We start from the raw sequence: 18939 nt of genomic DNA on the forward strand, positions 1-18939 counted from the left end.
ATTTTTCTCTGTTTTGATTTGTAATTGTTATTTCTGTGCCAATGTAGATGTTATTCAACCATTATGATGGTGTTATCTGTTTGGCATGTTTATGTGTATACAAGCATGGACCATGATACGAATGAGATCATGTTTTGAATGAACATAAAACAAAATTTTTCCATTGAAAATCTCATATTTGCTCTTTTATTTATCATTCTCTTGTTCAGCATTATTCGAGGGGTACGAGAGAGCTGCTGTGACTGGTTGAAGGGGAATGCACCCACAGATGACCCTGTCCTGAAGGGTGACAAGGACCCAAAGGGGGGCTACACACCAGAAGCAGTCCCTAGAAGAGCTGTTTCACCTTCCACTACTCAAGTAATGTCAACCATTTGAGTGGCTTGTAGCCTGAAGGAAATTGTGAAAGATAATCTTGATTTTCTTTTTCTTTTTCCTCATTATCAGTGTGAAATGTAAACATGAGGCCAGCAAAAGCAGTTTGTAGAGTTGATTGCATCCAGGATATTATCTGTGCAGTCTTAGAAGAAGGGTGTGAACATTAATTTGTTATGCCTGATCAATCTCTTGACTTTTGACGAGGCATGTTTATGACAACCCAAACTGTAGAGGCAATGTGAACATAACATCTTGTTCACTGACAAATATATTTGTTCTCATGATACAGAAAAAAACAGGCATAGCAGATTGAAACAGGAACATGTAAATAGATTGACAATCTCATCTCAACCAGCGGAGTGAGTCCAACCCAAGTTCATATTAAGAACATGTAAATACTGTACATGTAGTTGGGAAAATGCCACATGACATGTAGCAAATTACATTGGAGCATGAATATTCAATCCCATGCAGCAGTTACAGTCCATGAGAATTACATATTAATCGTGTGTGGAAAGGTATAAAAGAAGGAGTTGGCTGCTTGCAGGTAGTTTCCAGCCGTGGGCAAAGCGTTACATTTTTGAACCTTTTTTGTCATGTGAATATTTTCCTTACATTTCCCTTGTCCCTGAGCAAGACATTTTGTCCAGAGTGCTCATTTGAACCCAGCTCAATTGATGGATAGGTTGAGAGGCATTGACTAGCTTTGATCATACAGATGGCTTCTGCATACAAAATGACTCTCATGCAGTGGACAGATATGCATGTGTGTGAATATGACAATGACAACATACTAAACACAAGCTAAAACATAGTTCTCAGAAGGGCTCAAAATTCATCTTCCACCATCTGGAATTTGCTGGCAATACCTCGAAAGGCTGTACCAAGAAACTTATCTGACTGATGGGATTTGCCATGATAATGAGTTGTTTTAGAGCATTTGAGGATCAAACTTAAAATAATAAAAGTCAGTGTACGTGACTTTTATTCCTTAAGCCCCCTCCCTGTGCAGTAGCAGGTACGTAGAACGTTACTAGTATGTGATCATGCCCCAGCAGTAATCACACACTAACAAGCTGCATACACTCTTGTGTGCAGTGAATACTGCTATCGCTGGATAGAGTGTAATCAAGTAATCTAATAGAAACAACACATATCAACCACAATTGGGTGTGCTCTGAGATTGCATTACTTCCAGCATGCCCTTTTTAGGTAATATTGAACAGTTCCATCATTACCAATCTGAAGTTGTGTTATCACAGCATTATTTCACACATCAGAAAAATCAGCAGTTTCTGCGGTCATATGGAAGCTATGTTTTACTTTTAAAAGTGTAAAGGCTTTATTGGTCACAGGGGATGGATGCATGAGCCAAGGTTCAATTAAGCTATTGCGATCATTGTCTGAATGTTGTAGGTTGTCCATATTGCATTGTTCATGAACTGTATACATTTGCATCTTCTTGTTAAAGGTCCATATCGTCGCTAGAGCAACAAGACTTCATATCTACAAAATGTCAAATGTTCAGGAGAGCAAAAAAACATGGCAGCCAAAGCACTGTATCCAATGGGATAGACATTTCTTTGACATGCCGTGGTGGCTTCATATTTGGGGTAAGACAGCAAGGATTTGGACAGGACATCACTTAACTGATTATCTGACCATTAATCAAAAAAAGTCATTTTCACCAAAATTGCAGATACAAGGTCTTGTCACCCCAGCGACGATATGTTTTTTGTTTTTTGTTTTCTGAAATTTTGAGTAAGTAGGTCAATACAATTGTATTTACTTTACATAACTGATTATCATCAAAAGTCAACAAAGGGGGGTAACATCAAGCCAGAGTTTACCAGAATCTTGAAGCTCAGCTGAGCATCAAGCTGTGGCATCTGAGGCCCTTAGCCTGTTCACTTCTGATGAAAAAAAAAATGTTTCTGTTAGTACATTAAATTATTTCATGATTATTTTTCTCTTTTCCATTTCTCTGCCAACAGTTGTATATGGTACGAACCATGCTAGAGTCTCTTGTTGCAGACAAGGGAGGTTCAGGCAAGAAGACCATGAGGCATGAGCTGCAGGGTCTGTGCCCTGTTGAACCCTTTGAGGAATTCCTCAGACGGTCCTTTTTCTACCTCCACATGGTCAATCTGCCAGGCAAGTAGAATTTAGAGGTACTAGGGGGAACAGTATTGCTGGCTGGAATGTACTATGTTGTACCAAAATGATAATTGAAGTGAAAATGAATGTTTCCGTGATGAAAATTCCAGTAACCTGGATACTTAAGGTAAATTACCTCTATACTGCACTTTAAATGACAGCAGTACTAGTTTGGTGGTGGTGGTGGTGGTAGTTAAGTAGTAGTAGTAGTAGTAGTAGTAGTAGTAGTAGTAGTAGTAGTAGTAGTAGTAGTAGTGACGGTAGTAGTAGTAGTAGTAGTAGTAGAAGTAGTAGTAGTAGTAGTAGTAGTAGTAGAAGTAGTAGTAGTAGTAGTGACGGTAGTAGTAGTAGTAGAAGTAGAAGTAGTAGTAGTAGTAGTAGTAGTAGTAGTGGTAGTAGTAGTAGTGGTGGTAGTGGTAGTAGTGGTAGTAGTAGTAATGGTAGTGGTAGTGGTAGCAGTAGCAGAAGTAGAAGTAGTAGTACTGGTAGCCATTGTAGTAGTTAGTAGTAATGATGATAATGATAACTTATTGGTATTTCATTAATGCTGTAGTGATTATTAACTTTGTCATTACAGTGACGATAAGAATGATGGTGACAATCTGTGTCACACAAACTTCCGTCATCAGCTCGTGAAAAAGTGAAGAGACAAAGCATTTTACACATTGATGGAACAGCAAGATCAAACAGATACTGTAAAAGTGGTTTCTTTCGTATACAGATACTTTCGTGGTTTCCATCGGTGCCAACTTTTTCACGTGTGTTTAAATTTGCGGTCAACAAAATCTGTGAATGCACAGTCGGCAAAAACTGTTTTATTTTGCACATGAAAACCCGAACTATAAACCAATTATTCTTTTATTTATTGAATAGAAATAAGAATTAAATGCAGGCTTACCTGAAATCCCATCTCTCGAGTACTTTATAACATGCTTGTAAAGTTGTAATACTGTGTACATTGCACGGTATCGCTGTGTGTGTGTTGACCATCAATACACTCAATGCGCGGAATCTTCATGTGTGCATACGTACGCAATAGCGTTGTAACAAGCTGCGAGTTCAAAACATTTCCTTGCGTGGTTAATTTTGCGCTACTTTTTAAAACATTTTTGCATGATGTTAAATTCGCGGTTCAACCTCAAAGCGCAAAATGCGCGAAAATAAAACCACCGCGAAAGAAACCACTTTTACAGTACATGTATGCCTTCATCCTGTTCTTAAGATATTCAATAGATGAAGCATAGTACAAAGTCTAGGGAATGTCAGCTCCAAAACCAACAGTGCTGCATGCATGAATGGCCTATCATCCCAAGTACCCAGTACCTTTAGTAAACCAGCGTGTGTAATCAAGGATGTCTCATCAAAACAATTATTATGGGCAGAGAATCAGGTACACAATGAGAGAAGGCAACAAAAGATTGAATGTAATGCAATATATACAGTGGGTAACTAAAAAGAGCAGGTTGTATGCCTGAAATTTCTTTCTTCTTGATAATTGGCTGGAGTTGCGGTGACAATTTCACCATTCAAGTTTACAGTTTTCATCCCATCGTATGTTAAAGAGAAAATACAACCTATTGAAGGAAAAAAGTGTAGACCACCCTCAAAAGCTGCGAGAAATAATCTGAGAATCTCATGAAAGTGGCTGAACATAATTAATATATTTTCATGATAGCTTTGTTGCTTTGTTGCAGATACAATCCGCAAGTGTGGTGATCTCTCACAGCTCTGGTATAGGGAATTCTACCTTGAGATGACTATGGGAAAACACATTCAGGTATTTATTTTCTTTTTTTCAATAGAATGTAGGCATACTGCATGAAGCACTATCAGCCATTCAGGCAAACAAATATGCAGAGCAAGTGAGAGAAAATTGTGAGAAGTTGTGTCATTTCATATTCAAGCAAAGTATGATCAGTCTGAAACTCACTGAGAGTTATGCTTGTTAAAATAGGTATTTCCTTTTTTATGCCTTTGGATTTACTTCTCAAATAAAAGTTGTATGTGCTGATACAACTATTGTAAAGACAAAGCAATGTATTAGTTTACGAGGTAAGGGTGTTTTATAATAGTTACTGGTAAATGTACATGCCAACAAGGTTTCATATAAGCAGGCAAAATAAGTGCAGCATGTTCCTACTGTATCCTTTACCCAATGTTAATGCTTAGAGGACAAAATATGTAGACAAGCTTCTCTACTTTAGAGAAGATCCTCACAACAGGTTCTTCCACATTGTGTTCTAGCTAAGTAACAACCAACTCCAGGGCTAATTTCACCCCCTGTTTTATGAATTTCAAAACATTAAAACTAAACCAAACACAATCTCATCCAAGTTGCCTCAAGTTGCTCAGATGTCAAAGTGAAGACATGTTACCCCATCTCACAATTACTGGTATGTGTACTATTTCAGTAGTGAGGAGGTTTGCATGGTACATTAGATGCACAACTACATATTTATATTCTGGTTAGATGATTTTGCAAGCTTTACAGTGGGAATCAGTAGTAATGCCCCCAAGACATGACAATTGTTGGTGTGCAGTTGATCTTCTATTTTCATCTTTACTCATCTGTATATCAGTTTCCCATTGAGATGTCGATTCCATGGATCCTGACAGATGAGATCTTGACAGCCAAGGAACCAGGACTCATGGAGTAAGTTTATTTTAAGAGACTGGCACTCATAGATACATTGTATGCATACTGTGAGTAAATCATTTCCCCGTTATCTTTATGTTTAACATCAACCATGCAGTGTCTTATGTTCAAAGCTCATGTGTAAATAGCTCATGAAAGCCCTCAAATCATTGGTTTATTTTTCTATTCTTTGTCTTGTTCTCCTTTGCCCTGCATGTTCACTTGCATGTCTTATCTTGTTCAATTAATTACTGTAATGATATTATTTCTGTTGTGTTGTTATGTCATTCATTGTTTTCTTTTGGTGTTTGATAAACTTCAATAAAGTGATGATGTATAAACAGATTCTGTATTGATCTGAACTAAGCAGCATTATCACAAACATAAAGAATGGAAATAATGTTAATTGAAGAAGAGTGGAAAATAAAATTAAAGATGATTAAAGAATAATAAAAAGAAAGAATAAGGTTAAACAAAGAATTGCAAATGTTGCCTGACTGTCTTGTGCTTTCTTGTGCAGTCTTGTTTCTAATCTTGTGAATTGCAGTGTGATACCAAACTCTCCAGTGTTTTAGTTTGCTTGGACACCATTCAACCACAGGCAACAAATCATATTTTGAATGTATACGATGCTACCCTTCTATTTCTTTTTTTCCTCAAATGCTCTTGCAGATATGTGTTCTTCCCCCTGGATCTCTACAATGACAGTGCCCAGTATGCTCTATCTGTCTTCAAAAAACAGTTCCTGTATGATGAGATAGAGGCTGAGGTAGATATAATTATTTCAATTTTTCACAGTTATATTTTTTTCCTCTTTTTTGTTTTAGACTGAGATATGACTTGCCAACACCAAAGCCTAGAAAATTTGCCAAATATCAATTTCCTCATTTTAATGTCATCAAAGATTTCCAATGATTTGTTTGTTATTTATCTGACTTTATTTAAAGCTTCTCACAAAAATGTTCAAAGTTAGTAAACCACCATATTAACATAACTTTTGTATTTAAAATGATCTTTAAAGAGTAGTAGATTTAGTGAAGCAATCAAAAGACTAGGTATTAAAACACAATAGGTCAGTTCATGATACAGTAGTGACATGTTTCTTTGGGAAAAAACAAACAAACAAATGCTTCCATGTTCATAACAATGTTTGAATTCAAATGTGGGAATGATGTGGATAAGAATAAAGGATACAGGCACAGTAATAACCATATGAAGCACATTTTTGTCGATACATTTGATGAGTATGATACACTAGTATGTGTTTTGATATCAGTCAGGTGCGTGTAGGGTATCAGTTGCTGATTAATTAGCCAGAAATTTAATAGTGTGCAGTGTTTTAATTTATGTGTTCAGAGCTTTTGAATGTTCTGTGAAGCTAGGAAAAATGTCACAAGACTCATGAATCAAATTTTGGAAAGGAGTGAGGCAGTGGTTTCTATTCCGTATGTCATTTATCATAAGAATGTGTTTTTATATCCAGGTCAACCTGTGCTTTGATCAGTTGGTCTACAAACTTGCAGAGATGATCTTTGCCTACTACAAGGAACTAGCTGGAAGGTACATCTTTTATACCATTAATCAGACGTGTCACAACCGCTCTTAATAATGCATAATGACATGTGATGTGTGATTAATTACAAGGCAAGTGCAGACAGAAGAGTTGATGCAGCAGTCTGTATTGGTACTGATAGATACAAAGCTATCAGGAATTGGACTTGTTTTCTTTCAGAGCTGTTGCATGCATTGATTGCACCAGAACAAGGTGTTGTATGTGTAAATTGCATGATTTAGTTTGCATCAAGACTGCACAAGTTTGATCTGGTAGATACACTTTCATTGTGCTGTAACCTGATTTACAAGTTATATTTGTCTTTCTTTCAAGCCTGTGATTATTCCTCTTTTATTAATGAAAAGTGAAGACAACATGATGTGTTTTTATCAAAGGCAACAATCAAGTAAGACAAAATATTTGAAATGGCTACATCAGAGACTCCAACTCTCCCGTTTTCGACAGGAGATCTCCCGCCGAAAACCCTTTTTTTCAAAATCTCCCGTTCTCCCGTTTGAGATTTAATTTCTCCCGCCCTGGCTCTGTGTCTCCCGTTGGAAAGGATTTGTTACTTATTATACCCCCGCCAAACGAAGTTTGAAGGGGGTATATAGGAATCAGCGGACGGTCGGGCGGTCGGTAAGTTGCAAATCTTGCGTCGCGAACTACTTCCTCAGTTTTCAACCGATTCCCATAAAACTTGGCACAGATGTGTGCCTCGGGTTGTAGATGTGCAAGACGTATTTTTTGACAGTACCCAAAAGTACGTTGCCATGGTAACGGCATATTATGGGCAAAAATGGGTACAAATCTTGCGTCGCGAACTCCTCCCACAGTTTTTGATCAATTTTTATGAAATTAGGTACAGATGTTCATCTGAATATGTTAATGTGCAAGACACATATTTCTGCAGTGGCAAAAAGTGCGTTGCCATGGTAACGGCATGTTATTGGTAAAATATAGGGCAAAATGCTTCATGGCAAAACTGCTTCATCAGTGTTCTTCCAATTCTCATGGAATTCATATTGAATGTTTGTCTTAGGATATAGTTCAGCATGACACATTTCTTGACAGTGACAAAAAGTATGTTGCCATGGTAACAGCTCACATATTATGAGCCAAAATGATGGAAAATTTTGTGTTGCAAACTACTTCCTCAGTTTTTGCCCAATTTCCATGAAACTTGGTACAGATGTGTGCCTTTGGTTGTAGATGTGCAAGACGCGTATTTTTCGACAGTACCCGAAAGTACGTTGCCATGGTAACGGCATGTTAATGGCAGAAGATCAAGGAAAGATCTTGCGGATTTAACTACTTCCTCAGTTTTTTCACTCAAGCTTATGAAATGTTGTTTTGACCAAAGCTTATGAAATGTTGTTTGGCGGGGGTATAACCAGTGGCTGTAGCGACATTTCTAGTTGCTATTGTATTTGAAAAAAATAAGCCTTAGATAGCACCAGAGAGCATCTAGAACCCTAGGAACTTCGCGCTTCGGACACATCAACTTGGAGTCTCCCGTTTGCTAGGGGTTTCAGGCGGAGAATCTCCAGATCAGAAGGTGCTTTGGGTTGGAGTCTCTGCTACATGTAGAAGGGGACTGTATATGTCCCTCACTATCTTTTTTCAGCATGCTGCTGGACAAGAGGTTCCGCAAAGATTGTAAGAAGCACCACATTGACATCCCATGTCAGCCTGCCAACAGATACGAGACCATTCTTAGGCAACGTCATGTCCAAGTAAGTATCTTGAGGAGGCCTTCTGCCATCTATACTGTGGAAGAGTTCGTTTGAATACTCTCCCATGAATAGCATGGACATGTGTGACTTCAATCCACATGTAGAGACTAAGCAAATTTCAGTTGTAAGGGTACATATCTCTTAACCGTGTTGGGTAACAAGGAGAATGATTTTTTTTTTTTTTTTTTGTCGAGCCCACTGGAGGTGTGGGGAGACTAAGGGATCGCCTGTGGCGTCTGTCCGTCCGTCTGTCGTCCATGCCATCCGTCTTTCGTCCGTCCGTCGTCCGTCCGTCGTCTGTCCGTAACGCTGACAATAAACTTGAATAACTCTCTACCGAGGATTTCAATTTCAATCAAACTTGGAGGGAAGAGGTGGTTATGCAAAGTTACACATTTTACCAAACATGAAGGGCAGTTCAAGGTCAAAGGTCACAGCAGAGGTCAATGAACTTTAGGGCCCACTGTTAAGTTTTTAGGGCGCGTTTCGTTTATGGCTCATAACTTTTGATCCCTTCGTCTGTTTGTGACCAAACTTAGATGGTAGATGTCCCTTGGGAATTTGAAGGTTACCACAAGGTCAAAGGTCACAGACAGGGGTCAACGAACTTTTTAGGGCCCAATTTTTTTATGGCACGTTTCGATTATGGACTCATAAACTTTGATCCCTTTGTCCGTTTGTGACCAAACTTGGATGGTAGATGTCCCTTTGGAAGGTGAAGGCCATCACAAGGTCAAAGGTCACAGACAGGGGTCAACAAACTTTTAGGGCCTAATGTTGAGTTTCTAGGGCGCGTTTCGATTATGGCCCATAACTTTTGATCCCTATGTCCGTTTGTGACCAAACTTGGGCGGTAGATGTCCCTTGGGGAATTGAAGGTCATCACAAGGTCAAAGGTCACAGAAAGGGGTTAACAAATTTTTAGGGCCCATTGTTAAGTCTTTATGGCTCATAACTTTTGATCCCTTTGTCCGTTTGTGACCAAACTTGGATGGTAGATGTCCCTTGGGGAGTTGAAGGTCACCACAAGGTCAAAGGTCATAGGTGGGTCAACAAACTTCTGGGAGTTAGAAAAATATTAATTTCTTGTACGCGAATGGGCGAGACACAATTTGGCACTTGCCTTGTCTTTTTAGCCATCCTTCATTACACCTCTGTTGTGAAAAGAAGCAATAAATTGTTCACTTTGATGTACATTTTATTGCCCATTATTTTCACTTAATTTATATTTCCAAGAGTACATCTTGACAATATTTCATCATACCTGGCCTGAGAATTTCCTCTAGATGAAGATGAGCTTATGTAATTACTTTTCAAAGTAAAGACAACATGCCGATCTATGGTTCACTAAAAGGAGACAAATTTCAAAGTAATGAATGTTAGTACGTGTCATTGGTCATCTCGGTCACCTTGCTGTCAGGTCATATTTTATAGTAATCCACATTTGTCTTAAGTGTAAAAAATGCCATTGAGTTGTTATACACAAGAACAAGTGATATTACTGAGATATTCCCCCTGTAGGAAAATTAAACCAAGGCTGCACAGGAACTTTCATTAACAAATCATAAAACGGTACCTGGAGTAATTTTATATTCACACACCTGCAGTACTAGATTTGTAGTTTAACCCTAACTAGGCCGGGCTATTTAGGTAGATGATAGAGCCGTCGACCGCGCAATCGCGACGAAAATTGGCACACGCATTGCCTATGATGTAATCTAAAGTACCATGAAGTTAATTTGTTCAAAAATTATCATTTACACTAAATTATGCTAATTTATGCATAATGATGCATGAAATCAATTTGGTATAAATCACTAAATAAAGCTCAAAACAGGCACATTTTTGGTGTAAATATTCTTTTTAGTGTCCTTAGCAAATGTAAGAGAGAAAAAAAAAAAGTATTTTATTGTTTTTTTAATTTCTTATGTATTTCTTTGTTTTTTCGACTTTATGTTTTTCATTGTTTTTTCGATGAAATTTGTCCGTGACCTTGTTACGAACAAGAAAATGCGTTATTAATTGATTTTAATCAATAAACCCCCAAAATAATCATGCTTTTATGAAATTTGCCTGTAAACATAGTTTGCATTGAAATTGTACACAAATTCACGTTTTTGAGCAATTTTTGGTCTGACATGCACGTGCATATTTATGCGCAACTTCGGAACCGCGCACCCGGACATCGCAAATTTGTTTTGTCAAAAGATGCAGAAGACTCGAAAGAAAAAAGTCATGAAACGTCACGGCGATAGCTTCTCGCGATAGCGATACATTGCGCGAAACGTCGAGGGGGGGCCTCGGAGGCCCCCCCCCCCCGGCCTAGTTAGGGTTAAAGGTCCTATTTACCTTTGGGAGGAGTGATTTAAAAATGTTCAAGATATCACATTTGATGCATATGTGTAGGTCTGTTGTATCACAAAACATCCTACATACAGAATTTTTGCAATAAAGCCTAAAATATAAGGAGATATCAGCATTTTTTTCTGATTAAACAGTAACTGTAGTAGACGGTTTAGTCTGGAAACATTTTTATTATAACTACTGTTCACATTTTGTGTATTTAACAATACTTAACATTGATTATATTATACGGATTCAAATTTTTACAGTGGTTGTTTGTATCTCTAAAAAACATTTTAGAACTATTTTAAAGCACTAATGCTGGGTTTTTGTTTCGTCTGCAAATTGTAAATTATGCCTTCAAAGAAATCTATAGATTTCAAGCCTTAATTTGGAATTCTGACATTGAACTTGTTTACCACGGTGTCAAATCACATGGTTACATGCTGCTGTCAGTCCCACACATTGTTTCTTTCTCAAAAGTGACACAATTGCTATAGTATTGACAAATGCAAGAATTTATACCATATGCCAAAATGGTACACCCATCCTTATTCATATTTATGCACACTATGCAAAGACGGAAGTCTGATACAGGGCAAACAAGGGGAATAGGCCTAAATATCATTTTGCACTGCATTTCACTTGAGTTTTCTGTGTGAAAGCATTGAGAGATGGGAAAGTAGGTTGTATGAATATGGCCTGTTCAAATCTCCATGCGGCAGTGCTTCTTCTCTTGTAATCCCGTGAATTCCTGGAGCCTTTTTTGTTTTTACCATTCAATTCTCAGAACCTATTATGTGTGAGTGTATGTGTTTGTGTGTATATTAACTCTTCCATGCATTTCTGATAACCCTCCATTCTTATAGCTTGCTTTATTTGCCTATGAAATCTCAAGAATTTTCTTTGGTAACCCATTTATTCACTGTGCCTTTTTGTTTAACCCTCTCATTTTCATCTTCTTCTCTTTTGTGAATCCTTCCATTTTTAAAGCCTTGTCTTATCCAGAGTTTAGTTTGAACCTTTTCATCTTCATAGCCTTGGCACCAATATATTTTCGTTTCTGAAAGACCAGCCTTATTCACTTCTTTGATCCCTGCCCTTTTTATGCAGGAGCTGGACTGCTTGTTCCAGATCAACCAACTTGCCCACAGTATGCTGAGTGCATACATTGTCCTTCCAAGTTTCCAGTCTCTTGTCAGTGAAGCAGACAGCAATGTAGGTGGGCCATGTGGAACCATTGCCCTTAATCTAGCCCTGGACCTGAGCAGTGAGGTTCTGCCAAAATACTGCTACAATGGAACCACACAGAGGTATGACTATGACGATTGATTCATTGAAATGTAGAGAAGATTTACTGTGCAGGTCATTTGGTCCCTTTAAAGGCAGACATGCTGTACATAGATGCAGACCTGAAAGTGGACAATTAATTTTCAGAGTAGTCATCACCTCATTTGAAGGAGGAGAGGAAGAGGCATAGAAACATGACTGTCGATTCATAAGATGAAGGTACTAACATGTTAAGGGGAAGATTAATTTGTAATGATGAGTTTCATGTGTACAGCCTGATGATTTAAAAGCACCTCTAAATCACGGAATAAATGTATGGTATAAAGTTTTTAATTTTTCATTGTGTCAAATACTGCAATGACTTATATGTTACCTATTGAGATACCAAAGAAAAGGAATTGTTTGAGTGTGTGTTTTTCTTTGTTAGGTTTGTTCGCACCAAGCTTATATTTGTAGAGGACACAGCCAAGGACAAACCTGCTACTGCCCAGCCTGCTTACTACTTTGGTAGTAAGGTGAGCAGCTTGTGCTTTATAGTTTACAGTGCCTGATTCATCAAAGGAGTGTTGTATAAGCTGTTATTTTCACAAATTTCACAAATCACTGTTGGACTGCAAATTTGATAAAGTGCAATAATGTGGCCATGCACTAGAGCAAAAAGCACTATGTCTTACGATAACCTTGGTGTCAATTCGTGAAAACAACATCTCAAGGATAATGTCCATGACCTCATTCACAAAAATGACTGTATGCAAAAATAACAACTTATATGGTTTTCAGAAAAGACTCTCACTCAATTACAAGGAAAGTTTTGGTCTGTGCAGTCACAGATGATTAGCCTTTGTTGACATCAGAATAATGACTTGCCTCTTTGCGTATGCTGACTAATTTCAACCTTTCATTCACTTTCCCCCATTTGTGTGTTTTTCTATTTTTTGTTTCGTTTTGCTTTTCTAAATTATCGGTGCTGTTAGTCATGGTCACTATGGGTATGGGGTGTAGATTGCCAGCGTGTAACTTGCCTGTGCTATTTTAGGAAAGACAGGTGGAAAGTTATTGGACAGATAACATGCACTCTGATTTTTCCTTATGAAAGGAATGTGACATACCTTTAATAGTATGTGCATGTTCTCAACATACATATTTTCTCGTAAAAATGACAAGAGCATGCTTGCCGAAACGTCCAATAAAATGTGTAGGTCTTTTTCAGCGCCACATACTACATACCAAGAAAGAATATGTGGTGCACCATTAAGCCTACTGTCACCCAGCTGATGAATAAGTCTGTTGTACACTAACATGCTGAAAACTGGATGAGAATGATACCAATCCCATATGATTTGTAATAGTCATCAAACTAGCATCAGCCAGTCACATTGAGCCATGTAAAAGAAGTGGATTAGGGTTGCAAAAAGATGAGCCAACAAAGTGTGCAGTGTGGGCAGTAAGAGATAAAAGCTAAGTATGGCTGTATGCTCTGATCAAAGCCCTCCCCCCCCCCCCTCCAAAAAAAGTAAATTAATAAATAATAATAAAAATAAATTAATAAATGAATAAATGAATAAATAAATGAAACAAATAATAATGATAGCATTAATAATGGTAAAAAAAGATGAACAAACAAAGCAACAAAAACAAAGTGCATGATGCTCTTTAGTACAGGGTAAACACAAACACATATTCTCATACACAATTATGAAAGAAAAAAATAAATATACTAGCTCAGAACATTAATCTTGTTAAATGACATACATTGCTGATGCCTGGGTGAACACATAGACACATATACTCATACACAATTATGACAGAGAAAAATTGATATACTAGCTCAGAACATTAATCTTGTTAAATGACAGTCATTGCTGATGCCTCTCATGTTCATTTCATAATAGGCCCTGAATACAGTTTATGGGCAGTTAGCTGGTCTCTACCAGGGATATGTTGGCACAGAGCACATCCGCATTATGGTTCGTCTGCTTGGCTATCAGCAGCTCCATGTTGTCATTGAGGAACTTCTCAAAATTGTCAAAGGATGGGTAAGTTCTGTCGATCAACCTTCAGTTTTAATATGCAAATTAAATAGGCCAAGTTAGTGCTCAATTAATCAGTTTTACCTGTTCATGAATGGTACATTGATTTTTATAATTGGACACATTTGTTTACTTCAGTCTATTCAAAACAACATAAGTGACCCAGTTGGCACTGAATCAATGTGTATGTGATCTGCTTACAAATAATATTGAGAATCTTGTGTAAAAAGTGCGCTTTTCCCCATCAGGAGACTCCAAAAGTGGCAGTTTGCATTATACAGGAGCTCACCAGGTATATTACCTGTCCATGAATAAGCAAGCATGATCCTCACTGTTCTATCTAGACTAATTACAGGGCTCCTATGAAATTTGTGACTGAAGAATTTATAGTAAGTGAAAACCCTGTCACTGAAACGTTTTCCCATGGAGCAGGTTACATTTAAATATGTAATTTACAAGCTGCCAATGAAAAGCAGACAGAAAAATATGCATCTTGGAAATCTGCAAACTGCTATTAAAAGGCACACAGTCAAGAATTTATCTAGGTGGTCCTTCACGGAATTTCTCCAAAATAGCATGATAATCTATATTGTGCTAGCTAAATGCAGAATGATGCAATCAGTTAAGTCGATGCTTGGTTGTACTGAAATAGCATTCCAATTCAGACCGTATTAATTTGGTACAAAATGCGCGTGTGCTCCCCTGATTTCTCATACCCAGCATCCTTCATGGACAAGATATGTCCTTGTATGTTGTACACTGTTTATCTTGTTATGGTTACAAATATTGCTTAAAAAATTGTGGTTTCATACAGCAAATTTCTAAGAAGCAACTTGACAGTTGCACAGACAAAACATTCAGGCCGACCTTGAAAAGTGCCACACATTTGACAAGTGTGTGCCAGTCAAAAAATTATCGTTATTTCAGTGTGCAATGTTTCACTGCCAAAAATGAAGCAAAATATTGTGTTTGGATGAAAAAAAAAAATGCTTTATAGCGTTGGATTCAGATTGCATTAGTGACCTTACTCTTTCACACAATTTTTAGTTACTAAACTGCAAACTTATGTTATGACAGCTGAGCTTAGGGGATGATTACCTTGGTACTATCACATTATTTTGAGCAGTTTAACACCACCTACTATCAATGACCCACTAGTCTTTTGTTACTGTGAGACTTGAAACTGAGAAAGACAGAATATTACGCAAAGGACTTGGGCCATTTACTGTACCTATATCCTGCCTGTCATCAACTTGTGGGGCCAGCAAAGGTTGTGCATAGCTCTAACTGTTAGAAAGAAGAATGAAAGAGCAAATCAGGAAAGCAGAGTGATCATAGCCTTTTGTTTTTTATGTTCTTTAAAGCTATTTTTGACCACTTTGAACCATTGAGAACCAGTCTGACAAAAAAAGGAGCAAACTTATTAATTTAGAGGTACAGTGTTAGTCTGGGAATATACAATTTAAAGTCCTGTGAAGTTCCTGTTTACAACATGTCTAGAGTAGATTTGCTTTTTGCATGTGACAAATTTTGAGGTAGATACATCAAGCGTTATTGAAGAAAATAGTGACTTTTGAGAATAAGGAAAGTCACTGGATTCTTTTTTCCTATTTAAACTGAGATTATCACTCAAGAAATGTCACATATTAATACCTGGCCATAACAAATCTTCCAAGTTTTCATGGAGTGCTATTATCAATCACAATTTTTGATGCTTTTGATTATTTACTTGATTCACAAAGTGCAATTTCCTCATTGTGTGTGTACTAATGTGGTATGTCAATCATGTATTGTTGTTCCTTTGAATTGTTTCTCAAATTAGATTCAGAGCATGTGCGTCCCATATGTCAAGGTGTTACTCCAAGAGGCTATGCCAGCCAAATGCAAGCTGCCAAAGACAGAGTATGGAACACAAGGTATCCTTCTAGAATTTTCAAGTTGTTCATACACATACTTGTAATAACATGACATAACATGAATGAGGAGGTCTTTAAAGGGTTAAGAATTGAACATATAATACCAAGAAATTGTGGAACTGATAAATGAAGCAATTGTAGTGTAAGGTAATGTATTTCAGTAGTAAGAATTCCTCATGATATTTTCAATAATATTTCCATTGATAAAATGCAAGTGAAAAGTCTGTGATTTTACATAAATCCTGCTGTAAATGCATCAGTGTTTTAATCCATAAGATCATGTGCTGTTTATGTGAAATTCAGACTTTTAGTACATCTGTTATTAGTGTTTTATAGCTCATAAATATTAATTATTCCATGCACACAGTGCACTCACATGCCATATTTTCACTGAAAGTACACATATTTGTTAATCCTGCATCTTTGCCTTGCAACAAATGTTCCACAAAGCATGAAAACAAACATCAATGCACACTTCCATAGCGACAAGGCAACTTGCATGGTTTTTTACCTTTAATAGGTAAAATTGACTTTTGATAGCAATTTGTTCTTGACTCCTTCCAGTATCTAAAGTAAAAGTTGAGGATATTTCAATGACCCACAATGTCTCACACTTAACTTTAAATTGGTTGTATCTTTGAAAAGCACGAAGTCACACAAAGTTTGTCCCTTCTAACTTTAAAGGTCTTGTGGTGTACTATTACACTCATGTGCAAGATGTGGTCCAGTATGGGGACCTCCGCACCCACTGCTTGTGCAGCTTCCAGTCTGTGGGAAATGCCATTATCTTCTTCCACCTGTTGGACCAGATTCTGAACGTGGAAGAAGCCTTTGATTTATTCCAGGCATCACCTTTTCTCAGGATCCTGCCCAAGCCATATTGTGCAAGTAGGTACTGAATGATGCGATTACAAATTAGGTCAACAATAATGTGTAATGTTGTTAGCCACTGTATGTGATCATAACAGTGTTTCCTTTCCCAGTGTACCAGTATGAGTTCTGTAACCTGCCATATTTTTTTTTCTGTGTTCTGCATGACCTGATCAAACTTAATGACATGATCACAGGTATGTTGTAATTTTACTAATTTGTGGAGTTAACGTTCTTGAACCTCAGACACTCTCATACCAAGCATAGTGTTTATGTAAGCAATTTGCCTGAAGAACCTTGTATAATTTTGAATTTCAGTGCTAATTAATAATTTTTCTGTTATTGTTAACCCATTGAGGACGAGTCCCGAGTATACTCGGGCAAGCATCTGTGGGAAATGCGTGTTGTAGCAAAATCAAACCGTCCTCAACAGGTTAAAGGGGCTCAGATTAGAAAGGTTATTACTCATATCAACAAATGTTTGGTTCTGGCAGAGTATGATTACACTTGAGTTCAAATGACAACAATATTATCAGCTGTCTGAATTTTAGGTGATCTTTGGCCTGTGATCCCTTATATGTCTACCCAAAAATTCATGTCATAGCTTTGCATCCAACCAAGCTTAATGGACTGTCAATAAACAGTTAAAATTAATGCTTAGAATATGTATCATAACTTTTGCCTCAGCCCTGCATCTGATGACCCTTAACCCTATAACAATTCCGTCTTTCAATGATCATACATCTATGTTCCAGTACCAAACATATTTATTTTCTCAAGATGTGTATGTCATGTTATCATATTTTGTTAAAGTTAGAGGTTGAATAAAGGATATACTACATTTAAAGTCCAGTTGGAGAATTGCAGACACAGCTTTGCGTGAGTCTGCTTCAAGCAATGTGCATGAATCTCTCCCTGGGCAATGTGTCATATGACACTGAGTTAGCTGTTACTGACATTGAACATTGGAAACCATGGATTGCATCACACAGCGTGTTGCATTGAACACATACACATGCAATGATCTTTGACTTCAATGCCACCTTTTGCTCTATTTCTGTAGAGGGAGAGAAGCAGGAGACAAAGCTGAAACAAATGGAACAGAATTATGCTGCTCTGCACATCAGTGAACTAATGCAGAGGCTTGGCACTAAGGAGGTTTGTCATGCTCAAAAGCTACACTTGTATGTTTCATGAAGTTCAGATCACTTGAAGAGATATAAAGTGCTATATCTAGTTCACATCTCTATCACTTTCTCCCTTTGATTGGAAGCACCATTTTAGTTTAAAGGGAAAATATCTGGCGTACACATACAAGCAGTGTTTAAACAAGTATGTCCTGCCAATGCTATGCATCAGGGATTGTGGTAAAAAGCAAAAGCTTTAATGAGCAGTTCCACAACAAGTTCAAGTTGGCTTTGATAAGCAGAGTAAAAATCAAACCAACAGAATTATTGAGATGTCATCAAAATTGGACACCTGTGAAAAAAAGTCTTGGTATATTGAAGTTCTATATGAAGAGATGCCAACTGTTACTTTTTTTTACAGTGTTTTATACTGTTTTTTAAAGCAAATAATACTGCAGGTTAAAGGGAAAATATCGTCCCCCCCCCCCCATCATATTACTACACATGTCCATATTGCAGGAAAGGTAAAAATACCATTTTTACACCAAAAACTTGCCTTTTCAGCCCTCAGAATACTGCCATGCTGTTTACAAGGTTGGCTTCCCTATGTGTGTATTTATGAAATGATGATACTAATAGCAACCACATGTTCAAATTACTCATAAAACTTAGGATCCAAGGCCTTGCAAGCTAAATGTTCTTTTCTTTGCATAAAATCAAAAGGAAAAAACTTGTATCCTAGGTAACACTTTTTTGTTATGTTGTAATAACTAAGCAATAATGACTTCAATGTGTTGTAGTTGTAGTGTAAATTGTATCATGTGTTTTTGCACAAACAGGACAGTTGTAGGTTGATGATGTCATCACCTTGGCCAATTTGTGCATTGTATTTACTTCATTTTAAT

At 37.4% G+C, this 18939-nt stretch overlaps 1 protein-coding gene across 1 annotated transcript in view; it reads left to right on the forward strand.

Moving 5' to 3' along the window:
- The window catches only part of LOC139745580 (cytoplasmic FMR1-interacting protein 1-like), an 87215-nt gene that overhangs the window by 54722 nt on the left and 13554 nt on the right, over positions 1–18939 (forward strand). The window contains exons 11-23 of the mRNA XM_071655973.1: positions 210–360; positions 2373–2532; positions 4230–4312; positions 5115–5188; positions 5843–5939; positions 6654–6730; positions 8350–8458; positions 11840–12114; positions 12519–12606; positions 13984–14127; positions 15944–16037; positions 16722–16925; positions 17971–18065. Of these exons, the coding sequence (XP_071512074.1) occupies positions 210–360; positions 2373–2532; positions 4230–4312; positions 5115–5188; positions 5843–5939; positions 6654–6730; positions 8350–8458; positions 11840–12114; positions 12519–12606; positions 13984–14127; positions 15944–16037; positions 16722–16925; positions 17971–18065 (1651 nt within the window). The remainder of the gene's footprint in view (positions 1–209; positions 361–2372; positions 2533–4229; positions 4313–5114; positions 5189–5842; positions 5940–6653; positions 6731–8349; positions 8459–11839; positions 12115–12518; positions 12607–13983; positions 14128–15943; positions 16038–16721; positions 16926–17970; positions 18066–18939) is intronic.

Source organism: Diadema antillarum, unplaced genomic scaffold (genome assembly GCF_040938485.1).
Source record: "Diadema antillarum isolate AM-2024a unplaced genomic scaffold, OU_Dant_1.0 seq00001278_RagTag, whole genome shotgun sequence".
NCBI classification, from domain to species: Eukaryota; Metazoa; Echinodermata; class Echinoidea; order Diadematoida; family Diadematidae; genus Diadema; species Diadema antillarum.